Source organism: Carlito syrichta, unplaced genomic scaffold (genome assembly GCF_000164805.1).
Source record: "Carlito syrichta isolate Samal-C Ts95f unplaced genomic scaffold, Tarsius_syrichta-2.0.1 Scaffold268229, whole genome shotgun sequence".
Taxonomy (NCBI): domain Eukaryota; kingdom Metazoa; phylum Chordata; class Mammalia; order Primates; family Tarsiidae; genus Carlito; species Carlito syrichta.
The window spans coordinates 192,184-219,237 of NW_007212325.1; the positions used below are offsets into that span (position 1 = coordinate 192,184).

General features: G+C 42.7%; 1 protein-coding gene across 3 annotated transcripts in view; it reads left to right on the forward strand.

Annotated features, from left to right (window-relative positions):
* ARID1B (AT-rich interaction domain 1B) overlaps positions 1-27,054 on the forward strand; it is a 257,068-nt gene that overhangs the window by 188,656 nt on the left and 41,358 nt on the right. For 2 of the 3 annotated variants that reach the window (XM_021709630.1, XM_021709629.1), the window contains exons 5-6: positions 9,063-9,390; positions 26,902-27,047. In XM_021709630.1, coding sequence (XP_021565305.1) covers positions 9,063-9,390; positions 26,902-27,047 — 474 coding nt within the window. Of the gene's footprint in view, positions 1-9,062; positions 9,391-11,192; positions 11,322-26,901; positions 27,048-27,054 lie in introns of all 3 variants that reach the window. The other variant, XM_021709628.1, reaches the window with a different exon arrangement.

Below are 27,054 nucleotides of genomic sequence, written 5' to 3' on the forward strand. Positions count from 1 at the left end.
GTCTCATAAAGTTCTGCAAAGGCAAACTTAACGATAGTCTGTTGAATTACACATGAATACTCTTACACCAGCTTCAGCTCTAGAAGGGCAGTATATAAATGGCAAGAGTCATCATCCCTCTGGGTACTTGTGAGTACCTTCTAGGCCCCTGGAGTCACCAAGACCCACGACTTTAGTCTTTACTCTTCTGAGTCCAAAATCTGTCTTATGATTGAATTGAGCTGAATGCATCTGCTCTTCAACAGAGGTGGGATGTGTCTGCCAATGGATTAATTCTGTCTGGTTAAGACTTCGCCCAGAAAGTTCTGGAGATGGCTGTGATCCTGTTCTTTGGCTTTCCAAAGTCTAGGTTCCATGCTGGCCACTCTTCCTTCAGTTTGTTCATTTTATTTACTTATTTTTTTTCTTGAAACAGGTTATGATATACTTAATGGGGTTTCAGCTTCTTCTTATCTTAACCTTGCTTTATGGTTAAATCAACAGTGCAAAGCAAAAAGATTAACTCCTTATTCTATATACTACTATGCTTTATTAACAAAATACTATAAATCTGTCTTGCTAATTTTAGAAAGAAAACAAATTAGATCATTTTATAGCAAAGCATAGGTTAATATAATCAATTCCTCTTTTGATGCTCAAATTTAGCCTTCGAGTTATAAGATTTAAGCATGACTTTTTCTTAGACTGACAATCATGATTTTTATCAAAACCTGGGAATTCAGGGTAGAAGTCAGGAAAATTTATCGTTCAAATAGTACAAATCAACTTAAAATGAAAAAAAAAAAGCAACTTTAATTCTGACTAATGTTAAGATAATTATTTTACTTCAATCATTAAAATCAACAGCACTCAAGAGGGACAGTCTTTCCCCACACTGCATGGCTGAGTTCATTGCTGTAAATCCTATGATCAAGTGGGCTTTGATTGTGACACTTGTGGACAGCACTATGGAAAGGCAAGGTGTGGACTTGCAGCCTTCTCGACGCAAGTTGCTTTTTCCTGGGACTCAAGGCTCTGCCATGTATTTAAATGTTTGTTTACAAGGAAATGGCCTATTTATTCATGTTTCACAAACCAGAAAGAACCTCTCCCAAGAGAAGGGTTCCTCTGACTGTGGTCAGCAGAGAGGAGGCATGTGTCCCTCTGCAGTCTGTGTGGACATGTCGGGGACATGGGGGATGAGCCCACGCCTTATGTGATGGTGTGACTTCTGACTCTTAGACTCCTGTATTTCTTACCTTAGAGACTAGACTGTTTTACACTAAAGTTGATTTTGGGTTGGGATCATAGCTTTTTGGGTATTTTTTAATGGCAGTGCTTAACTCTTCTCATACTTTCCTCTGTTTGAGGAATAAATTTGTGTATCTGTGCATTATGAAAGTAAAACTAGGTATATGATGCAATACGATAATGTACAGATAATTTCTTTTCCCTGATTAAAAAGCTATTGCTATTAGAACAACTTTTGTCAGTTCCTTGGCAGAGTCTCTCTGTTAATTGTCAGTTGTCTAGCAGTAGTTACTGTTGTACTTTTTTTCCCCACAGCAACCACATGAGTTAGATAATCTTTTATTATACCCGTTTTATAGATGAGGAAACTGAGCATTATAGTAACAAGTGGCTTTCAAAGACCTCACGCCCAGAACCAAGTGGTGAGACTCAGCTCCTCAGAGGGTCCCTCTTCTTCCTCACTGCGAGACAGCAGATCCTGGCATCCTTGGAGTCTACTTCTAAGGGTAGCCTGGGTCTTGTTGTTTCTCCAAAGTCCACTTCTACTCCCAGAGAGGCAGCAACATGCACACAGCTCCTCTACCATCACCACTGTGCGGGGTTGTCACTGCTCTGTTTTCTTCATACTGGCACATCACCACATGACGTCATCTAGGTCTCTTCATCTGCCCGCCTCCTGCCCCCAGAACCTGAGCTCTGTCTTTGTTCATTACTGAACCCACAGCCTGGCATCTAAGAGGCCTTAACAACTATTTCTTAAATGAATGACTTTTACTAAGACAGTAGTCCAGAGTAACCGGTGTTCCTCCCTAGCCCCGCCTTGATGCTTGGTGGGAATCAGGTTGACTCTTCCCAGCCTAAGAGTACTTTATAATACATACTGTCTTATCTTTGAGAGGATAATTTTTGTCTTTTTCTGTGCTTATATATTTTCTGCATTTAGCTTGCATTATTTTGTAATTAAATTTTTAAAGGTGTTAGTTGTTGTGACATAAATGGAAAAAAAGCTACCAAAAGTGAAACACTGAAGTGACACTACAAAGTAAGCTAATAAGTCTTTCTCCCTCTTTTACAAGCTTTGTGTAGTTTTACGTTATGTAATTTTTACATGTTAAATTTTTTTTTTTCTTTAGTTAGAGTCTCACTCCATTGCCCAGGCTAGAGTGCAGTGGCACACTCACGGCCACCCCAGCGTCGACCTGCTGGGCTCCAGCGATCCTTCTGCCTTAGCCTTCCAAGTAGCCAGAACTATAAGCATGCTACCATGCCTGGCTAATTTTTTTATTTATGGTAGAGATGAGTTCTCGCCAAGTTGCCCAGGCTATTCTTGAACCCAAGGACTCAGGCAATCACCTCACCTCGGCCTCCCAAAGCACTGGGATTACAGACTTGAGCCACTGTGCCCAGCCTTGTTAAATAATTCTTTTTGTTTGTTTATTTGTTTGTTTGTTTGTTTGTTTGTTTTTGAGTTGGAGTCTCACTCCGTCGCCCAGACTGGAGTGCAGTGGCCGCTCCCAGCCACCACAGCCTCACCTGCAGGGCTCCGGCGATCCTTCCGCCTCAGCCTTCCGAGTAGCCGGAATTACAGGTGCGCGCTACCACGCCCGGCTCATTTTGATTTATTATAGAGATGAGGTCTCACTGCCCAGGCGGGTCTCGAACAAAGAATTCTTAAATGCAGATTGACCTTGGGAAAAATTTATTAGTTCAAAAAACAAAATATCTCAATTTATTCACACAAATAGTAGGACTTAATGCAAATTGGGATGAGTTAGCTTTTATTTGTAGTTCTTTTGGCTACTTGATCAATTTCCCTGCTTTCCCTAGCATTGTATGATAGAAAAATAGAATTGGAAGAATTTTTTTTAATATAACTTTTTTGCACAGAAATTGTATGTGATAACCATCAAGTAAACGCTTGAAAAATACTCAAAATCATGACTCGTTAGGGAGATGAAAATTAAAGCTACAATGATTTATATTATATACCTTTTAGAATGGCTAAAATTTTCTAAAGTTAGCAATGTCAAGTGCTGGCAGTTAGAACTCTCATACAATATTTGTTGGGAACGTACACAAAATAGTACAGCCTCAGTTTGATCATTTCTTATAAAGTTAAACATGTACTTACCACAAAGCCTAGCAATTTCATTTCTAGAATTTCACTGAAACGTCCACACAAAGACCTGTACACAGATATTTTTAGCAGCTTTAGTCATAATTGCCAGAAACTAGAACTAATACTTGTGTAGTAGAATACTATTCAGCACTGATGGGGAAACTACAGGTACATGCAACAGTGTGGGTGAATTTCAGAAGCATGATGCTAAGTAAAGAGGCCAGACACAAAAGGCTATACCGAGTGACTTGATGTGACATGTGGAAATGCAAAACTATAGAAATAGAAATCAGAACAGTGGTTGCCACAGAAGGGACAGAGGTGATAGAAATATTCAATACCTTGATTATGCTATTGACTATGGGGTTTATATTTTTGTTACGTTTATGTAATCATATCTCAATGAACATGACAATATTTACATAGCAGACTGGTATAAGAATGGTAAACAACACTGACTAAAAAACAAGATAATGTATATTAAAAGAAGATAATTCACAAATATGTTGATCATAGTATATAGCTAAGTATTCTTTTTTCCTACCCAGAGTAAAATGTCTAGTTTACATGTGTGCCTCCATTTTATCCTTCCCTATATAGGGAATAATGTAAACTACATTATTATAGTCATTGTTCATAAATAATCGTTGTGTGAATGACATTGAAGCAAAACTTCATATGTGAATGGAAACATTCAGTAGTTTACAAAAAGCAGTAAGCCTTGAATGTGGATTATGACTGGCAAATCCAAATATTCTGGAGTCAGATACAGAATTATTTGTCATCCCCCTAAAACAATGCTGGTGACTTAGAGTCTAGCTCCTGCTTCCTCTGTCTGGGACTTGAATGTAACTCCTGGTGAGTAGAAATCTGAATTCATTTGGTGACCGATTTTCCAAAGCTGGTGTGCCAAGATGAACCCACTTGAAAACTGTGGGCTTTCGGACTTGGCGACAAGACCAGTCCAGCTGAGGTGGGCTGGCCCGGCATCTGCTGCCTGCATTGTGCTTAATGCTGGACCCATCTGTTTTCTGTCAAAGCCAGTGCCAACAAATTACTAATCTATTAGAGAAACATGGAAATAAGATTGCACTTCTCATTCCTGGCTTTTCCTCTCATATTTTGCTTGGCTTACATATTTGGTTTTTGTTTATTTTGGGAAGAAAGATACGCTATCGAGTGGTTGGGGGGCATGAATCATTTTTTGCCCCATCCACGTCATTTTTAAGAGGGGGGAGCTCATGCTAATGGTGTTGTTGTGACTGTTGACGATGACGATCGGCCCCTGTCATTTGTTAGGCAGCTGTGTGCCTGGCACCAGACTAGTCACTTTCAACCTAGTCCCCATTATCATCATCACTTCACAGAAGACAGAGCCACAGCTCAGAGGGTTAAATAATTTGTCCAAGGTCATGCTGCCAGGAAGTGTCAGAGCCAGTGTTCAGACACAGATTCTGAAACCTGTGCTTTACCCATTGTGGCCTCTTAAGCCACCCTAGGCCTTTAGAGACCATTTTTAACCAGGCATGTGGGTTTAATGAGGAAAGTCTTTAAAGTTTCATGGAAAGGAAGACTTTGTACTTCTACCAGATAGAGGCTCTGTCATTAGAACGTATTCCCTTGACATGTGCTTTTGAGTGCCAATTCGTGGAATCAGCCCAACCAACTGGAGAAAAATAGATTGAGACCCCAGCACCAAGCGCCTTTCTGAGCACAGTGCATGCATGCATGTCTGGGCGTGCATGGCTGTGCTCTGATGCAGGGCTCCACCCGATCACAGACTGCTTCCTGCTTGAAGATGAAGACCAGCTGCTGAATTGGGCAAAGCTGTTGAAACACAGCTCTTCCAGCCACCACGAGTGGAGAGGTGGAAGTAGGGTACAGGGTAACTAAACATCTCAGTCATTTCTTTCCTTTGTGTTCATTAAAATATAGCCCTTGACTGCCAGTCAGTCCCCAGAAGTGGGAGTACTAGCCTTCCTCCATTCCAACTTTAAACAGAGTTCTACAAAATCAGGAACCTTCTTCATCTACTAAAACCACATTATGGGCATGGTTCAGAATAATTATGTCTAAATGCTTATTTTCTAAAACAAAATTAAAGTGTTATTTCATTTCCTTCGAAAGCAAAGGGCACATATGTTTTCACTGAAAAAGATTCTTACCAAATGAGTCACTTATCCAGTGTTGGGGTGGCAGCTAGCCCCAGAGTACTAGCATGAATATGAGAATTAATGACTCGTGCCTGCAAACTATGAATTAGTATATTTATTTTTAATAACAGCAAGAACCAAAAAGGAGCACTGTGTTTCACTGACCTTATCAGATAATCTGACAGTGAGGGGATGTGAGGTCAGGGAGGAGGAGTAGTTAGTTTTTCTCAAAGAGTCATGAGGCCCTGGGTTTGGGTGAACATGCAACAAGCCAGGCCCCTGCTCCCACCCCCAGCATGTGTCGAAGGTGCCTTTTGCGCTGCAAATGCATGACGGGAAAACAGACAGGGTAGCTTACGAGTGTCCCAAGGGATGAGCGATTCAGAAGCAACTTCAGAATGTTTTGTGGAGAATTTTGAAACTGACGAATAGTTTCAACTTTTTTCTTTTTTTCTTTTTTTTTAGCCTTTCACTTGAAAACAATGTAAGTTTGATGATTTCTGCAAACCCCAACTATGCAAAGGCAGTGAGGGCGTCTCCTGAGGGGACTATGGGAATTCAGGGAGCTGGCCCTGAAGGTCGACGGGCATGCAGAGGTGTCCGTGCTGCACCTCACCTGTTCCTGTCCTCTCTCCCCTGTGTCTTTCTCAGATTCTGCCACTGCCTCACTCTGATTATCCTCTTAAGCCTAGTTTCAGACTTCCAGATGGTGTCAGGGTTAAGGAAGCTACTGACTTTAACAGTTCTTGCTTTCTTTTGCTACAGTAGCAATGCTTGTCCCAAGATTAGTCTCTGTGCTCCCAAATTGTGGCCCACTCTAGCCACCGAGAAAGTTCTGTTGGAACACTACGACTCCCATCTAAGTAGGCATCTGGGGCTACAATGGCTATAAGTGAGTAATTGTGGTCGAGACTATTCAGCCTACAAAACTTAAAATATTTATTGTCTGACCTTTGACAGAAAACGTGTCCTATTCATGTCTTCATGCACATGACCTGCGCATCACCTGTAATTAGTAATACAGACCCTCAGACAATGGCAAGAGAAGATGCCTGACATGCACGTAGCAGAGAACAAGCTCTTAGTACATGTCAGAAAGTCGGTTTTAATTTCCTGCAGATTTGTGGGTGATAGAGCTTTATATGTGTGAATCTGAGAAAACCTGTTTTTACAGTTATAATATTGCTCCATGAGTATGCTTTTTCTTAAGTAGTTGAGAGGCCACATAGTAGAGTGTGACATGCGTGGATTCAGGTGCACATGGAGCTGCCTGGGTTTACACCTAGGCTCCCGCCATCCCTAGCCCTTTGGCCTGTGTGTGTTACCTCATACCCCAGTGCCTCAGGCCCCTTGTCTCCAGAGTAAAGATTGTATCATATGTACCTCTCAGGCTTGATGTGTGGATTAAGTGAGATAATACAAAGAATGTGGAACTGAGCTCAGCACATAGTAAGGAGTATTTGCTTTTATCGTAGTTATTAATCCAATCCTATTTCTACTAGAAATCCTGGAGAAGCTCCTCCTCATCTACAGGATAACCCCCAGCTTAGAAGCCTCCACAGGGCCCTGCAGGACCTAGCCTTTCTTCCCTACATGTCCTTTCTGCTCTTCTGCCTGAACTCCTGAACAACGAGGAAGCCCCTCCCATGTCCCCGTGATTGAGACACTTTACATACATTACATCGCTTAATCCTAGAAACACTCTTCACGTGGACAACATTCGAGAGGATTATCTTTGTTTTACAGAGAAGAGACTGGAATGAGGAAGGATGAAAGCAGGTTCCCTAAGGTTCTGAGGCAGCCCACGTGGCCACTGAGCTCTCAGGTCCAGAACGGCTAATTCGGAGGAGTCTCCACTAAACTCCCAGTCCCCACAGACTCATTCTCCTCTTTCTTGCACTTTTCACATTGCATGACTTTTTGTGTGTGCTGCTTTTGTGTTTTTCTTGTTTTTACCCCCTGCTGTTCTTCTGCATATACACACACATGCACACATGCTCACGTGGGTGGCTGTGAGCTTCTTCCGTGTAGGAATCAAGTTGTATTAAACTTTAGTCGGGGTCAGTGGCTCAGCCTGTAATCCTGCACTTTGGGAGACCAAGGCGAGTGAATTGCCTGAGCCCGCGGGTTTGAGACCCGCCTGGGCAGCTTGGCAAGACCTCATCTCTAAAATAAATCAAAAAATTAGCCGGGCGTGGTAGTGCACGCCTGTAGTTCCAGCTACCAGGAAGGCTGAGGCGGAAGGAAGGCTGAGCCGGAGCCCAGCAGGTCGAGGCTGTGGTGGCCGGGAGCAGCTACTGCACTCCAGTCTGGGCGACAGAGTGAGACTTCAACTCAAAAAAAACAAAACAAAAAAAGCCTTACATCCCCTGTGCTGAAACCGTTTCTGGGGTATAATAAGTATATAGTTATGTTACATGGGTGGGGAGAGTCTTCTAGAAAGAGGTAAGGACTGATTGAGAAACACGAGTCCATAGTCTACAAACACTTGCCTTTTACACTTATTTAATTTCAGCGATCATGTATAGGGAGGCAGCATGTTTTATTGGCTAAATACATGGGTTCCCAGAGTGGACATCATTCCTAATCTACTAGCTCTTGATTTTTCTCATTTGTGAATGGAGTCCTGGTGGAGTTCATGTGGTTAATGGGATAAACCAGTGAGCTCCTTGGTGCAAAGGACCTAACCAGGTATCTGGCACACACTATGGTTCAACAGTTAGCATCTGCAGTTACTGGTATTGAGGCAGTATAACTTATGCCTTTGATTTACTTGAATTCAGTTTATGTACATGCAATCAAAATAAAAGATGTGGGAGGAAGGGAAAGAAAACTATGGAGACAGCCGGTGCCATCCTGGGTGCCATGCCCTCTATGCGATAGGTGCAGGTGGGGCTCTTCACCTGTCTCCAGCCCTGTCTGCCTCCCCTCATGCCATTTCATGTCATCCAGTGCTGGGAACTTATAAGAAGTGGCAGCAAGCACAAACCAGCCACTTTATCTGGTGCTCAAGCAAAAAAAAAAAAATTGTTCCCAACATTGGAAGAAAACTGTGTGGGACTAATGTCAGGTTTCCCACATGACACCTTCCTGTGGGACTTTGAAGGATAATTTTGACCATCTGTGCGTTTTTTCTTACAAGCTGTCTTTTTGAGCCCTTTGTCGTAACTGTCGAATATAGCAGGGTGGAGTGGTGCAGTCTCAGAGTGGTCCTCACCATGTTGGTTAAAATACAAAAGTGTGAGGTGTTGAAGCAACACTCAGTGTCCCTTGCCTATTAACAGGATTTTGTTAATGATTTGCCTGAGTTTGTCTTCAGTCTTGCTGTGGTCATGGGGGGGCTCTTTGTCTCTGGGTCACTCTCAGGGGCCTTGAGAACATGCCGAGGGAGCGCATTCTGGGGCCTGCAACCTCTTTAGCACCGGCAGGAAGGGCGAGTAAGGATCATGCCTAATACTCTATGGTGATCACATTGTTGGACGAAAAGTATTTCCAGTGAATGTTGTCACACGTTTGAAGATTAAATAAAAGGCTTTAATTTGTGTTTGCTTTTTGTTTAGGTAACTACTCCAGACCCCCAACGTATAGTGGGGTGCCCAGTGCAAGCTACAGCGGCCCAGGGCCCGGTATGGGTATCAATGCCAACAACCAGATGCATGGACAAGGGCCAAGCCAGCCATGTGGTGCTATGCCCCTGGGACGAATGCCATCAGCTGGGATGCAGAACAGACCATTTCCTGGAAATATGAGCAGCATGACCCCCAGTTCTCCTGGCATGTCTCAGCAGGCAGGGCCAGGAATGGGGCCGCCAATGCCAACTGTGAACCGTAAGGCACAGGAGGCAGCTGCAGCAGTGATGCAGGCTGCTGCAAACTCAGCACAAAGCAGGTACGCCATCCAGGAAGATGCCCCGGGCAGGTATTCTGTGTGTTTACGTGTGACCACGTGACTGAGCACGTAGCTGCATCGCTCCCCGAGGTGACACAGAGCAGTTGAATGTCACTTTGCTTGGCCATTTCTTTTTGTGTTAAATATATTCTGTAACGTACAGGTCAGAAAAGTAAGTGACGGACCATGTTTTGTGATCCATCGAGGAAGGAATCTGAGCGGTGGGCACATCAGCTGTGGGAGGTGATTTGAAATGTCTGTGAACAGTCATTGCAACCAGCCAGCCAGATCCGCTTGCACAGGAAGTGTCTGTGCGGTTCCATTTTGAAACAATGAGTTTTAAACAGAAAATGCTAAAGCTTAAAAATTACTTAAAATATAAAACTTCGAAAAAGAAACATGCCCCCACCTTTTTTACCCTACCATAAGATTCTTCATAAGGTAGAAGCTTTGTATGTGTACATATGTGTATTGTGTGTTTGTCCAAATGTATATGTATGAGATTTATATACTTCATATTCTTATGTTATATTTTATTTTTCTGGGCTTACCTTTCTGTCTGTCCTAACCAAACTTCTGTGGTTAATAAAGCAAAGGTTGATATTTTGGAAAGTTTAAGCTGGTAGAGCAAGGCTTTAGCTTCAATTGCTTACTTGTTTTTAATCCTGATTTTTTTAAGATTGATTGTTAAAGTAAATACTTGACCTGTATAAAATAACATAATTAAAAATGTAGGAGGCAGAGGTTAATATGTTTTAAAGGAAGCACATGTAAATATGTTTTAAAACAAAGCACTTTGCAAGATAGATATCTAATGGTATCTTCAGAAGAAAAGATACAGGAGTCTGACATTTGTTAAAGGGAATTAAGAGCTTACGTGTGTGTGTATGTGTTTAAGTGTGTCCCTTTGTTACTTTTCCTCTGAAGCTGCTATTTGTGAATGTAGGGATCCCCCACCCTCGTTTTTTGCTCCAAATAATAATAAATTTCCCCTAAGGAATTAAAATGAAAATCAATCATTATCTTTCTCTCTCTGTGTCTCCACATTACAATTACTTAAACTCTTCTGAACCCAGCTGCATACCTCTCAGCCGAACCCACACAGGCTTTAGGGAATGTTTTAATAACCCTGTCTGTGAAGATTGGTTTGGCTGGTCCAATTGAAGTCCTAATTTCAGTTTAAATGAATTGTCCATTGTTGCAACTCATAGAACTCAAGTTATTTTCTTTTTGTTAAGTAGAAAGTATTTGATTGCTTTTGACATGCAGCCTTGGAGAGTGATATGAAAAGATGGCCAGAGAGTCAGGCATGATGCTGTCTGGTTAAAAAGTCTTATGTGCCCCTTTCTGAATCAGCTTATGTATCGTTTATGGAAATCAATAGAGAAATACACATCCATACATTTTCATTTTCTGTTTCCAATGAGTAGACCATTCCTAAGCCTTGCTTTCACATACTGCCCATTTTAGCTCTCCAGGAGTTTAAATGGGGGCTGTATATTTTATTTTTGCTTTTCCTAAAGTCAGAGCTATACTTTAACTGTAGAGGAAATTAGAGTTGTAAACTTTAAGCGGAGATTAGAGCTGAGAAGCGTATTTTTCTCTCTCCTTTTGCCCTGTCTCCACCTTTTTCTTTAAGGGATTTTATCCAGTTCCACCCTAGGCAACTGCATGGTACAGAGTAATCTGCTAGGTTAGCACTTCTGTAGCCCACACCTATATGTGGAAGTGACGGATGGACAGGGATTCATACTTGTGCTTCAGAACAAATCCAAAGAAGCTGTTCTTCTGTTCCACTTTAGGCCACCATACATTAGGTCGCCTGCTTATCCCAGCCAGTCTGGGGCTGGCGGACGCCCCATGTTTTCTTCCCAGCACCCCAACTATGGCAACTCTCAGGCTCCCATGATGCACCAGCCTGACCAGTACGGGTAGGTAGCAACACCCTGGACTTGCTGCGGGACCTGGGCATTTTCTTTTAAACTGTTAACGAACATGCCATCTGGCTGCGAATAGAACCCCCAAGCCCAGAAAGTGAAAGACCTAACAGGAAATCCTCCTTTCAGGGGTCGTCCTTTTGTCCATTTTTGTTTGTTTCGTTTGTTTCGTTTTTCTTTCCTATTAACAGTACTGTGGCTGTTTGGTGAAAACCTGCATGCCGTCCTCCGGGTCCTGTCTGTGCATGGCTTTTGGCATGGCTGCTTCCCTACATGCCTGAGAGGGAAAAAACACTTTTAATTGCGTAAAAGAAATGAAGTCACCTACTCTGGCGTCATTTCCCATGGTTGTCGTTGTTTTGTCTAGGGACCTGTATTGTGCAGCACTGTTCTCATGACTGATGATCATTCCTGCCACTGCAGTGAACTGCTGCCATATCCACCCCCAAATTCGTAGCACAATATCTCATTTGACAAGAGTCACTGCAGTGGTGCTGACCCGGGCTATTCATAGGACTTAGGAGGGTTCATTATGTCATCACTGAGCAAACGTCTATGCCAATGAGTTCTAGTATTTCCTTCTCCCAGTGAGTATTAGGATATTGAAGTCACCAGGAAAATACAACACAGAATTTTCTTTCTGAACACAGTGTTGCCATATTATTATCAATTTCAACACAGGAATTACATATAGCAACAAAAAATCTCTCTTCTTTCCCATTACAAAACTATATAATGTCAGGCTCTGTCACCATTTTTAGGTTGGTAAATGTTCTTAAAGTATATTGTTATTGAGTGAATTACTAAGAAAAATCGTGTTGATATCATTTTGCATATATTAACAAGAAGATTATCCTGTACAAATTCAGTCATATTTGGTAGTTTCAGTAGAGACATACCTTGTCTTTCGATAGAATAAAATAGAGAACTGTCACCTAGCTTTGTTTAAATAGTAACTTACAGAATGAGCTTTCACTGCTTGTTATAAATGCAGGACATCGAGAGCTTTTTAATATTAATAGTTTTATATTCCACTTATATTTATCTATGCCGAGCAATTGGTAATTTTGTAGTTGAGAGTTCAAAAGTCTGTAAACATGGTCCTAAATGTGAATCAACAAATAGTGAATCCTAAAAACATAATCCTCAAAGGGAAATAGCAAATACAGAATGAGATGAGCATGCTTACTCTTGGGAAATTGTCTTTTCCTCTTTGTTACTTTCTTGTGGTGCCTTCAAGGTCAGTTCATGAGTCAGTAGGAAGATAACAGTGGGGGAGAAGAGCATTTCTCATCAGCTGCTGATCCATAGGATCTGTCCTCCACCAGCTTGGAGTTCTATTTAGACCCACAAAGCTGGTGTGGCTGGGCCTTGCCAAGCCACATTAAGCAGCTGTGTAAAATGAATTTAAATGGCATGCATCAGAGTAAAATCTCTTCCACTGGGGCAGAAAATCAATGTTAGCTAACCAGCACAAGGAGATCGAATCTGTATTTCAGCCAGCAGCTTCCAGATAGCTTCCTTAGAAGACAACACCTCCTCCTTAATTAAAAATAAAAAAGAGAAAAATGTTGGCGTTCTTCTGCGTAAATCTCATAAAGCACACTTGGCAAAGGCTCATCCTTGCAGCCCCGTGCCTGTTAGCTGTGAATTTTAACTGTATGTCTACACTGTTCTTTCTAAAAAAGAAAGAAGATAAGTTTTATTTCTATTTTAAATCTTCCTTCTGTTCCACTGTGCAATACACATAACCTGTTGTGCCTTTTTTTAAAAGCAGAAACTTGAATATGAGAAAACATGGATATTACATGTTTTAGTGCTATGGATTGAGACATTTGATTTCAACATGCTTTTGCTTTACTTATTTAACAGCTCATTGCGGCGAGCTCCTGTTTTTGCTTTAGTTTTTGTTTTCTTCCTCCACTGATAGCTCTGTCAGGCTAAAGTAAGGTTGCCAGTTTGAAAGCTGGTTTGCTAAATGTCAATTTCTCTTTTGGAAAGGAAGAAATGGCATGGTACAGGCCTTTCAGGAACACGGTACTCACACTTTGTCAGAGTGACTTCTTTCTCTATCAGAATCCCATAGGGCCTAGGGCCTGGGGGAGAATCTGAAAAGACAAATCAGCGATGAAGGTGGAGAGTGAGTGGGGGTGTGTGTCTGTAATTAGACAAACACAGAATGTTCATGGAAGAAGGAGGGATTGTGGCAATTATGCTTCTCAGCTAGTTCTGCTCAGCTGGTGGAATATCAGAGTATAGAGAAAAAGCATGCACGTTTAACTGGTCGGAAGCCCTTTTCTTCATTCTGTGAGAGTGACACTAGGAGGGTAAAATTTACCTGCTGCATTGACTAAATTAAGGGACATATGGGGTTTTTTCTTCCTTTTTCACCTTTCATTTTGGTTATTAGAGCATTTACAACAGAATGTGGTGAATCTTGTCCTTGAGGTGCTAGATCCAGTGTGTAGCGATACCCCACCATTTTAAGTGAGTGATTTGTAAGTGATGTCTGTATAGAACCTCCACTCCATGCTCACTAATACACTTTTTATCGGAAAATGCATTGCTGTGTTCTGTTTTAAAGCATTGCTAGTTAATGAGATATTCTTTTGCAGATGTGAGGAACAGAGAATTGGAAATACTAACTGGTCTTACTAAAAGCCTGCTTCAGGGGTGGCAGGTGAGTTCTGTTTTCAGGCTGAGTCTCATGGCTGCTACAGCATCATGCTGGAAGACTCCAAGCCATTGTCTGAGTGTAGGAGAGCCATGTCTGCCAGCAACTTGGGAGAAACTGTGCCCTGCTGCTTCCTAAAGAGCATTGCCACAGATCCCAGGGTGCGGCATGGTCTTTAACATTTTTTGAAAGCTGAATCCATGATGTTTAAAGCACGTACGTGCATACATCCACAGGTAAAATTACTTGCCCTGGGTAACCTAGTGCCTTATACCCATTCGTTAATTCTGGGTGGCACCTGGTCATGTCCAAGAATTGACATCTCTACCAAATACAACTGATTTGTAGATTTGGAAATTTCAGAATTCTTCAGATTTTTTTTTTTTAATGAGCTCCAAGGAGGAGGCATGGCTTCACTAAATTTATGTAAGATCTAACAAGCCTTAGATATTAAGTCAGGATGGATTGACAGATTTTAATTCCATAAGGCCTGCCACCACTGCGCCTCACATGTATAAACTTTGATCAAGTCTTAAATGTCTTGAGATTGTTTGTGTCAAAGTTCTAACACAGATCTTTAAGATAATACTATTTTCATAAGAGTTTCCATGAAGATGCAGAATTTCAATTATAGAACAATAAAATCGTAGAGTTAGGAAGTTTTTAGACATTGTCCAGTTTCTGCTCCTTGACTTTATGGTGCAGTCAACTAAGATCTACAACATTGCCCACTCAGGATCAGAGTCTGAGGCAGGGTCCCTGTCATCTGGTCTTGTTCCTCTTCCTTCTATTTGGTGCTGTCCCTAAAGTAGATTTTCCTCTAAGAACAGAAAACTCTTCATTTTTGTTCTCTGTCATGTCTACAAACAATCCTACTAGAAACAAAGTTGTAATGAGTGTCTTAGTAGAGATCCTACCTCTTACACTGAGGTATGGGCTATTTTTTATCATCTATGGTTGATTGCCTCCTTTGTACCTGAAGGGAGATGCATGCTTTGCACGTTCCCATATGGACTGCATGGATAGACTTTTCTGGAGCCACACACCCTGTGAGAGAAGTAACAGTTACTTGGGGCACACAGCTTTGAGTTTCTGTCCTGTTCACCCTTTGATGCCATACCAACACTGCTTTGGCTTTTAGCATTGTTGTGACTGGAGTGTGGCTGTTGAAGTAAGAATTCTGAATGGTGGAGGAGTTGAAACAGAAGGCAGCATAATTTACACAGATGGATGTGTAGACCTGAGTGGCGCTGGGAGATATGCTGTTGTTTGTTTGTCCTGAGAGAGTCCCCAGTGGACTGGCTGAACATCACAAAGAGAAGTCTCAGACTTCACAGTGTTTTTTTAATGAGAAAAATTAATTAATTTGAAAACTCCCAGTATTAACATGAAGGAAATTTTTATACTAAATAATACAATTGTGATTCTATAGACCTGCATTTTAATAGTATGGCATACCGGAAACTGGGGTCACTGAAATTAGTTTTAAAATGTTTTGTGTTGAGTCCTTTAGGAAATTGGAGATTTTGATCAAGATTATTTTTGAACCTTAGTCATTCGTTAACAGTGAATAGGCCAGGCTCAGTGGCTCAGCCTGTAATCCCAGCACTTTGGGAGGCCAAGGCAAGTGGATTGCCTGAGCCCGCAGGTTTGAGACCAGCCCAGGCAACTTGGCAAGACCTTGTCCCTACAATAAATAAAAAAATTAGCCGGGCATGGTAGCGCGCGCCTGTAGTTCTGGCTTCTTGGAATGCTGAGGCAGAAGGATCGCTGGAGCCCAGCAGGTCGACACTTGGATAGCCGTGAGCGTGCCTCTGCACTCCAACCTGGGCGACAGAGTGAGACTCCAGTGCAAAAAAAAGCAGTGAATAAATCCCATGAAGTCTTAACTAGAAGGCAGCTAGGTCAATATGAAAAATGTAACTGCATTGATCCTGAGGTAGGTGTATGTTTTGTGAGAGAATGTGGCCTGCAGTCTTCCTCTGCTCAGAAGAAGCTGAGTCTATTTAAATACAAATGAATTGACCTGTCTTGTTGGGTGCACGTAGTGGCTTGTGTCTGTGCCTCATGTATGTCTCAAGGAGACACACCTTCCAGCCATGGCTATTTACTAAGGTGTATTTATAATTCATATCCTTTGCTGCTGTTTGCCAGCAAGGCACTTTTTCTGTGTTATTGTCCTCTGAAGCCAGTATGATGCGATTCTGCTGATGGACTAAGAGCCACCGATGTGGAAATACATTAATGGAGATAGTGCATTAAAATGTCAAAGAGAAGGGGCAAAAAACTTCTAAATGTGTCAAGCCCTGGTTCTGGTGGGGTCCATGTGCTCAAGAGCAGGGAGTGATTTGTATTAACGAATCCAGCCCTTTGGATTTTGGACAATTAGGTTTTAACATAATAGCTGTGATTTGAAAAGTCGTGTTATTGAAAAACAACAAGAAAAGATTTCAAAGACTTAAATATAGTTTTTATTTCTGCAATTAAATGTAAGACTTTGCATTATCATCTAAATACTATGCTTTAACTTTTAGCCCATTTCTTCTCTTCAAAATTTAGAATTTAAATGAATATTATTATAGTGGTATTTTAAGATTATGATTTCAATTAAATCTTTTAGCATTACAGAACTATTATGGAAGCCATAAAGTGCATTTATAAATTTTCTAATCAAAAAGTAATTCAACACTAATTCTAGAAAGACCAGGAGAGTTTGTTTTTTGTTTTTTGTTTTGTTAAGTACTAATGAGCTCTAAGGAATCCAGGTATGAAATGTGCAGCAAACCTGCAGTGGACTAGATGGAGGCCATGTAGTGCCCTCAGTGGCTTCAGAGTACCACCTAAGATTTTTAACACACCTTTGCCCCAGCCTTGAGAAGCCAAGTTCCTGAGCCCCTATTTCCTGTAAATCCCCCTGCTGATGCTGGCATGGAAAGCCAGCTCTCATCCGAGGATGGGCATTAGAGACAGCTCTGGAAAGCACAAACTCGAATACTTCTTTTATACCTTCTTCCTGATGGACGTGGAATGAGAAGATGCTGGGCGAAAGCTGGAAATACTGAGCAGAATTAGGAGAAGCTAATGTGTGTGCTGACCTGCTACCTTGACTCGGGCTTTGGTTATTTGTTGCCTCATGGCAAAGTGTATCCCCCAAACCCTTTTCTCACCTTCTGCGTTCTCATATCCTCTCAGCCTCAGTGCCTCCTCATGTACTCAGTCCGCCCATCATGCCTAGACCTACCCTATTCGTTCAAAATTTCTTCTCTCCTGTGCAGGTCTGACTTTCCCATAGCTAACTCTCCCTTTCTCTTCTCAAAATAACTGTGTTGGATTGGGGTGTGAAGTATTTCTAGTCCAGTGTCTAGGCCACTCGTCTTCACTGCCAGCCTCACAGCCCTGTTAACATGACTGCCCCATATACTCTCACTCACACCAGACAACCTGGGATGACCATATCTGCAATCAGTGGCACAGTACACCCATCACTGGGAATAATCAGCAGCACAGCACAGCCCATCCCAGTTATCCAGAGCTAGGAAAGGGTAGGGATCATTGAAATCATGTGCCAACCTGCAAGGCTTTGGGGCTAGTACCAGGGGTGGTGAATTTTTCTAAGCCCTGAAACCTGATAACCTCCGTGGTGTTCTGGGTGAAGGCAGCAGGAAGAGTTTATTAGTGATGAAGAGGATGTGGCCTGAGTGTATCCCAGGTTGGGATTTGGAAAGTATCGTGGGAGATGCCGGAAAGCTCACGGGAGGGATGGGCTGGATGCTTTTGACCCTCAGAGGGCACCTTAGTAGCATGTAGAGTTGTGGAAAGCAGCTCCCTAGGAGTCCTCTCAATCTTGGCCTTTGTTCTTACTTTGAGCCCCAGTTCTGCCATTACAGAGAGAGAAAAACAAGCAAATCACTCCCAGCTATAAGCTCATAAGGCTATGACCTTTGTTTTGAAAGTTCTCATGCTGGATTACCTTTGGTTGTTAGACCCCTGCCAGCGTAAAATTGCCTGAGTCCTGTCCTCCCTCTCAGGGCAGAATGACTGGCGTGGACACAGACTGCAGCTTTGCTGGGCTAGCAAGCCTCCCGCAGCAGCTTTACCCTGTGAACAGCGTTTCACTTTACCTAGTTAAGTAACTTGTGGCTCAGACCACCTTTAGCTCAAGAAATCTATACACATTTTTAGGAAGCACATTTAAAACTCGGAAATTTCTGTATTTGTTTCCTGGCATTACAGCCCTAGACCAGTGCATTGTTTGTTAGAGGTTTTATAAAATACTGCTGGGATGCAGTATATGGGATGGAGAACTCAGGACCCAATTAATTTTGTTGAGCCAGTTGTGGGTCCATTTCAGTCAAGGAGGCATGAGGTACATGCATGTTTCGTTCTCTCACTCTGGAAACACCTCTCCAATGAGCTCATTCAAATTGTTGTTTAGCTCCTGAGTATTGTCAAGCTGACAAGCTCTCTGTTGAAACTGCGTGACTCCAGACATCTACGACACCTGCTCCCACTCTGCTCTGCGGACCCTAAACACCGAAGCCACTTTGGGGTTCGTGGTTCACTCCCTTTTGCCCGTTTCCCTGAAAGGGGATGTCCTGGGATAAAAGGCATGGAAAGTTCTAGCACTGAAAAGTAACAGGCTTCTTTGCAAGTGAACTGAGATCTTTTCTTAATGGTACTGTGATCTCAAGATGAACTTTTTTAAGTGAAGCTCTTTAATGAGAGTGTGGTAGAAAGGGCACTTTTCTTCCTGTGGGTGCTGTTTATGGCAGCTAATGTTGCCTTACTGTGCCAGGTGTGTCTTGCCAGAAGTCAGTGGGGCACTGCATGATTACTAGGACCCACAGGGTGCTGGGGGTCACCTCTTGCAGGGAAAGGACAGGGCTCGGCACCCACGGCATCCCGTGGCTTTTGTTCACACTGTGCACTTGAGGCAGCCCATGTGTCAGAACCCAAGAGAAGAACTGAAATCAGACTCTTTGAATTAAACACCTTCACAGTATTTCCATTCATTTTTGTATGATTACCAGGAAACAGTGTATAGTAACAGAAAAATGTGCCTAACAAACCAAATTAGTTGTCAATTGCCAAAATTCAAGCAGCCATACACTGTTTTTACATGTTCTTCACACCCTGACAAGGAAATCTCACCTCAGAACCCCTGAGCTCTGTTTGTTCTCCTGGTTGAGAGAGAAGGCAGAGATCATTCATCTGCTTTAGAAACAACTAAAACAGGTTACCTGCATTGAGGCGAAAACGAGAACTGAATCTTGAAATTGCACAACAGGTGCTGTTACAGCAGGGAACGCCAGGAGCAAAGCCAGTAACAGGCTGGAACCCTCCAAGGAGGCTGTGTGAAGTGTGAACAAAAAGGGGAAAACGTCTCTGATGTTAAGGGCTTTAAGGAAATCCAGAACGGGATATGCAGTATTCCTTGGCATGTGGTGGAAGGAGCTTCAGCAAGATGCATGAGTCAGGAGCACAGCTTCATGGAGGATCATGGAGACAGCGGGAGAAATGCTGAGAAGACAGGAGGGCAGTGGGCAGCTCCACATCCTAGAGGCCCATGCAGAGACAGGCTGGAAGAAGCTCTGTTCTGAAGAGCTGAGGCCTGGCTGCTAAGATCATTCTTGGGTATGCTGACAGTTACGACTGTTCCCTTGCTTAAAAGATCTCTTTCTGGGCAGGCGCAACGGCTCAAGCCGGTAATCCCAGCACTTTGGGAGGCTGAGGCGAGAGAATTGCCTGAGCCCATGGGTTCGAGACCAGTCCGGGCAACTTGCTGAGACCTCGTCTCTACAATTAATCAAAAAATTAGCCGGGCTCGGTGGCTCAGCCTGTGATCCCGTGCTTTGGGAGGCTGAGGTGAGTGGATTGTCTGAGCCCACAGGTTCGAGACCCGCCTGGGCAACTTGGCGAGACCTCATCTCTACAATAAATCAAAAATTAGCCGGGTGTGGTAGCGCGCACCTGTAGTTCCAGCTACTCGGAAGGCTGAGGCGGAAGGATCACCAGAGCCCAGCAGGTTGACGCTGGGGTGGTTGTGAGCATGCCATTGCACTCCAGCCTGGGTGACAGAGTGAGACTCCAACTCAAAAAAAAAAATTCTCACCTAAAGCCATTGAAAAGTAACATATTTCTTTGCCCATTCTTAGAGGAAAAAAGTAAAACTTAAACATATTAGTTACCAGAGGATTTGGGGAGTTGTTCTTGTGTAAGTGGAGAATACCTGGTCATTGTGGCTCTAGCGTGTCTGCTGGCATTGCACACATGGAAGGTTTCTCTACTAAAAAGGCTGCCTTGAGGAGAGAGCACGTTCACGCAGGGAAGAAGTCCTGTCGAGGGTGTTCCGCACAGGGAGGAAAGAAGAACTAAAGCACTCAGACTCTGCCTTCCAGACCTGAGGGTCCATCTGTCTGCATGACGCCCGGTACCCAGAGGCCCACAGGCCCCATGTATCAAGCTAACCTGTGCTCTCCCCTAGTGTTCATTATTGCAGTGACTGTCCTATTATCAGTCCTCTTGTGCAAGCCAGGCACCTCGGAGACACCTTGGCACAACTTTCCTTCCCCTCACAGTATCTAATTCATCATCAAATCCTGTCCACTTTACCTCCAAGATACTGTTCAACTCTCTTGACTGCTTTCCATCACCTTGTTCCAAGGCGCCATCATTCCTCACTTGAGCTACTGCAAAGCCTCATTCCTGTTGGCCCTGTGTTAATTCTTCCTGCCTCCAGAGTATTCTCCTTACCATGGGCAGAGAACAGTGTCTTTAAGCATCTTTTCATGCCATTCCTCCTGTAAATCCCTTAGTCCTCTCCTGGTTCTCTTGGGATATACTAAAACCAAATCCCCAGAACTGGAAACCCCTTCCCTCTCCACTTTCCCTTCTTACTGTGCTCTGTCCTCCCTCTCCAGGAGAGGGACTCTGGATGCCCCAGAGCCCTTGCATCTGCTGTTTCCCTTGCTTTACTCCTCACCCAGTTAATTCCTATTTGATCCCTCAGATCTGAGGCAGGTATGTCATCCCTTGAGGACTTCTTCTGCCCTTCTCTACCCAGGAGCTCACACTCGTGGCCCTATCCCTCACACTTGGTGCTCTGGGTATTTATTGGACTTGGTTTTGTTCATCTTTGTTGTGGCTCCTTCATTCCCTCTCCTCTCCCACACCTATCTTAAAACTCCCATCTGAGACAAATGACTGGAACTCTCTGCTAAATAGAAGGTATGTCTGATTAATTTTAGTTATTTCTAGCAGGTCTCCCTAAGCAAAAGGGTAGGATCATTTCTTTAAAAAAAAAAAACAATAGCATGTGGTAATGGATTTTTACAGAAATCTACAGTTTTGCAATCAAGGCACTTCCTTATGTTCTTTGTCTTTTGTCTGGTGAGACAAATACTACCTTCCCTTCACAGGATTGATTCCTAACCAGAGCCATGGACTTGGTGAAATTACATGATTTTGACACCAGAATTGCAAGTGCAGTTGTTGTTTCACACATGCCGATGGACTGAGCACATCAAAAGTGGACCAGGGCTTGACAGCCTAGTTTTCTGTTTTGATTGTGTTGTTTGGGGAAAATATAGTGTTTTCCCCTTTGTAAATATTAGATTTAAAATAAGCTCAACTGAATTTCTCTTTATCAGTGCTGCTTTGGAAGAGTCAGTGTGTAATTCTGGGTGCAAATCTGTTTCACCAGTGATACTGGATACATATGTGAGAACAGTTTGCTTATAAAATATGTTAAATAGGGCATCCTGTGTAATGTTATCTATGCAGTTAGAAATGTGTATCCAAGGAAATAAAGTGATGCATTTTGAAACAAACTCTGCTGGAATTGGAACTTTCCAAGGTTTCGAGTCCTGGTTCTGGTAACTGTTGGGCTTAAGTGATAAGTTGCCCCAAATTCCAGTAGATTTGGCCTAGTTTATTCTGTCAATAAGCAGTGTTTTCTGGTTTCAGAACTAACATATCTTCAATGACAGTCCACATAGAGAAGGTTGCTGGCAGTCATGCTCAGTTTCCCAGGAAAGTGCATGCTGCTCGGTGCTCATTCAGAACGTGACTCAGGAGCAGTATTTGCAGTGGGGAGGCAGGGGATCTGCAGAGCAGGGCTTCCCTTTGGCCTGCTACTCGGGTCATAAAGGAGCTTCACCCACAAGGTCTCTGTTTCTTCTCTCTGTCCCTACCCTCCTCCAAAGAGCTCCAGAAATCCAGTCACTCTAAAGACATGCCATCACACTTCACCGTCCATCACTGTGGAGAAAATACAGTGTTGATTACCAAAATGATAAGGCCTAAATATTCCTTTGTAAAGCACCAAAATCAAGTATACACTTTATTTTATATGTTATTGTAGTTGATTTACAAGCCAGATATTTAGAAAGGTGTAGGAACTCCATGGAATTTCATACTAATATTTTTAACTGCTGAATTAAAACTAGTGGGAAGCTCTATTCCTCTCTCACCTCACACTGAACCATTTGAAATGGTCACTTGAAAACTGGTGTTTGCTTTGGGCTTTTTTTTTTCCCCTAAAGCCAGTCCTTTTTTGGCAGATAAATGTATAATGTTTGGGAAATCTCCAAACTGATTAAAAGGACAAAATATAAAAGATTATTGGTGTGTGTGTGCAGAGTGAGAAGCAAGAATGAAGAGGGCTTAGGAACATGCATGTGCAGGCCTCGCTTCTGAATTATCCTTCTTACAGTGACCTGGTTTCTGTCATAGAATGGCAGAATTTAAATATATCTGGTCACAACCAAGGACCGATTTAAATAAAGTTCTTCTGGCCATTCTGCAAGTCAGCATGTTTAAAGAACGACTCCCCGTATCATATCTCACCATTTAAAAGAGACAAGGATGGAGCAGTAGCACAGTGTAGCCTGGCCCTGGCTAGCGCAGGGCTGGTCAGTGCACTGGGGTCTGGGTGCAGTTCCCCTCACGGTCACTCCCATGGTGCGCGTCTCCTCAGCAGCACCGAATTATTTTAATATTTATCAAATTACCCCCCTGAGGTGTTATGGGCACTCGTTGCCACAATATGGGTCAGGGACCTGGAGAGTCAGGATAGCCGTCATTTGTAACACAGCTGTCTAAGCCCGTGGCCCCATGGGAATTGACAGCCCAAGGACCCAGGTAGGCCACTTTGCTTCTCCAGGTGGGGCTTTACATTGAAATGCCCCCCCCGCCCTCGTTTCCACTTGTATTTTTCCTGTTTTTGTTTAGCTGACTCATGTATCCTTTTGAAAGCTCCACCTGGAGTGTCCCCCATGCTGCCGTGGTCAAAAAGGGCCTTCGCAGTCAGGGCTGCCTCTGGAAGGACCCCTCTGCATGGAAGATGACTCGACCTGGGTTGCTGTGGTCCTGGGCATCATATTCAGCCCACCAAATAAGCAGCTTTTTGTTGTGAGCCAAAGAAATACTCTTACATGAGCAGCACCATGGAAAGCATGGGGTCCTGGGGCTTGCCCAAGTGGTGGCCATCTTAGGATTTCCTCCACAAAATACATCTCCATTTCCAGAACTCAGCAGCGTGCATTGCCCACTTCCTTTCAGTGTGATGCCCATCACCTTATCCAGGTATACCAGTACTCTTGGCAGTAGTTTCTAAAGAGTAATGAAGAGGATTTCTTCTGCAATGGTGATAGACTGGCTCTCCCCATTCAGACAGGTAGCCCCTCTGCTCCCAGCACATGTGCCCTGCATTCTTGGAAGACTGTCTCCCTGCCTGCTGCTTCCTTCCTTAGATGTCCAGGAGGCCTGCCACACACAGAAGAGACTCCTTCCTAGAAGCAGGTGTCGGGGAGCTGTGTGTCCACGCCCCACTCCCTGCCTCATTGTGCCCCTCACCCTGAAGTCTACTCCAGGAAGCTCAAGGAGGAGGCTGAGAAAAGCACCGTCTGGTTTGTCATCTTTGTACAGCCACAGATTCATGCACTAGACACATGGAAAGGTGTTGCTTAGTAGGCCACTGTGTGCCTTTGGACTTTGTCTCAGTGGTCGAGGCTCACAGAGAAAGAGTAGAGTACACTGGACTAATGGCAGGTTTGGCAAGTTCTGTTCTGCCGCTTATCAGCTGTGTGGCTTTAAGCAATTTACTTAACCTTTCTGATCCTTATCTCCTTTATATATGGCATAATTCCTCCAGAAATTAAAAAAAAGAATGTGTAAATTGCACAGAAATTGTGTAGGCATGTTGCAAGTACTTAATAAATTATTGTTATTATCATTGTCAGCACCTTCATGTTCAGATATAAAAACTGAAATCCAAGGAACTAAAATGTTTTGCTTCCAAATCCCCGGTGACAGTGGAAAGTATAGCTAGTGACAGAGTCAAGCCCTGTGGCTTTTCAACCAGACTTTGAAACTGCAGGTATGGTTTAAATAAAGACCATTGTAACCAGCCACTGACATCCAATGCATGGACCTTTAAATCTCTGATTTTTTTTTTTTTTACTTAGTTTAAAGGTATTTTTTTAAACTGATAATGTGCCTTTATCATGGTATAATGGTTAAAGACAGACAGTGATGAATTGGAGGGAGAAGTTGTAGATTAGGGTTGGATGGTTACTTCGTTTAACTGTACACCTGGTGGGTTTTATACTCTGATTCTGTTTTCCACCTTAGTATAAACAGGTGTCTCAAGGAACCATAGTGCCATACGTGTTAGTTACACATGTAAAACTGAATGTAGAGAGAGCTCGAAAGGTGACCATCTTTTATAATGTCTTTTCCAGTGATAAAAACGTTTTCTACTAATTTATTCCTTTAACACATTTTTTTAGTAACTCTCATGTGCAAATATTAATTAGGTCCAGATCCTCCTCTCAGGAGGCTCACATGCCTAAAGAGCCAAGACATGCATAAATTATTTTAGCATACAAAAGAGCTGAATGCTACAGAAGGCACAGACGATGTGGGTGAGTAGAGAAGGCAGGTCTCACCTCCAGGATGGGTAGCAAGGACAGTCTTTTGAGAGTGGCTATGACAGAAGGTCTTGAAGAATGGGTCTAAATGACTGTAACTTGGAAGTAGCCTTCCAGAAAACATAATCTGTTCATCAGTTAAAGCTGGTCTTCAGTGATTCATCTGCTAGGAAATTGAGAGAGCAGTCCCACCACGTACCACGTTCAAAACAGTTACATGAATGCTAAGTTGTTCCTTGCACGAAGACAACACCCCAAAAGGGATACTTTTAGGATACTCAAGTTAATGCCACCAGTCTACAGGGTGATGTTAGGACCCGATCAGAGTATGTTGACAGCTATGGTGCAATGTGTGTGTAAGTATTTGAGGATCTAGAGATTAATCAGAAGCCGCTGAATGATCTCAGCTCTATTCTTAAAAGAACTGCAGTGGGTACTACCATTCTGATTCGACAGTCTGTAGTTTTCAAAGTGAACCTGCAGGCAGCTGAGAATTGACAGCTGACGTTACACCCATTTCTCCCAGAGCCACACTCACACCTAAGGATCTTTCAGCCTTCTAAGAATGGTGTTTTCAAGCCATCACTGAGTGTTAGTTTGTATAGAATTTTCCTGGTTTGTCTAATACCCAAAAACAAAAAACCCACTTAATCCTTTGGTATTTTTATTCTTCTTCCCCCTCACAGACCTCACTGATTTTTCAAATGATCCATGTTGGAACTTTTTCTACTAACTTTTTTGCTACAAGTGTTTTTTTATTTGAGTTCACTGAAAATAGGTACATAAAAGAAACAGTAAAATTGATTTTTTAAAATTATTTATGTTGATCTCTTAAAGAATCTCATTTTAAAATATTGACTATTATACCAAGTGGCAGTTCAGTGGCAGGGGGTTGTAATCATAATTAATTTAGAATAGGTAAGCACCTGTACTCCTAAGATGAAACATTTGATGAAACTGAGTTTTTAAGAATATGCTCTTTCCATAAGAAAAGTTTGACTATATTGGTAGAGTCTTGTCAAGCCTTGCCACATTGCCATCCTCTCTTTGTATTGTAACTTTCCCTGGGAGAAGGAATCCACCGTGCAGTTCAAATATCTCTCCCTCTCCCCAGTCTCATTACCAGCAATCAGAGCAGTGACATTGTGTGACAGTTGTCTCCTTCAGATCAAAGAACACTCCTCTCCTTTACAAGGGTGAAAAGAAGTTGACTCTCAGAGAGCTTTAGGACAAAAGTAACAACATTAAGTCATCCAAAGACTAAGCCAAGGCTCCACCATGGTGGGGGAGGGCAACTCAGTGCATCAGGGATGTTGACAGCTGATGCTACTGCACCATCCTGGCCTGGAACACAAAGGCCCACCCACAGGAAGCGGAAGTCGGATATCTGCTGTATGACTTTAATATAGGGAAATTGTATGTTTTTAACAGAACCTCATCACAAAAGTTAAGTACTAGGATTGAGGAGAGTTTTGGAAATGGAAACCGTATTTATTATATCAGAAAATGTGGGTCAAGGAAATTTTTAAAAAACATGCCCACACTGCCCATTTATTTTGCATTTCTTGACTTCTGGTTTTTGATCTGAGGATACGAAGTAGTGTTAATAGTCAGATACTCTTCAAGTAGAAGTTAATTTTGCTTGCTTTTGTAATTCCTGTTCTTATTTCAAGTTCCCTTTTTCTTGATTATATTTCTCTATATAAATAACAACGTGGAACACTTTAACATGCTTGAAAATGTGTGATTTTTATTTGTGGAACTTATATTATTTGGAATTTTTAAATAGTGTATTAAATAGCTACCTAGCAATAGCGTTCAGCCTCTGTCCCCAGAAAAGAATCTATTTTAAGCAAACATGAAAATAATAGCCCCACCCCTTACCTAAGTGCTTTGCTAGAAATGACTGCCAGGGCAAACTGCTGCTGAGTGCCGTGGGTACATGTGTGCCTGTGCTTTCTCTTCCCAGGCAAGGCAGTTTCCCTGGCATGAACCAGAGTGGACTCATGGCCTCCAGCTCTGCCTACAGCCAGCCTGTGAACAACAACTCTGGCCTGATGAACACGCAGGCGCCGCCATACAGCGTGACGCCCGCCATGGTGAACAGCTCGGCAGGTAACCT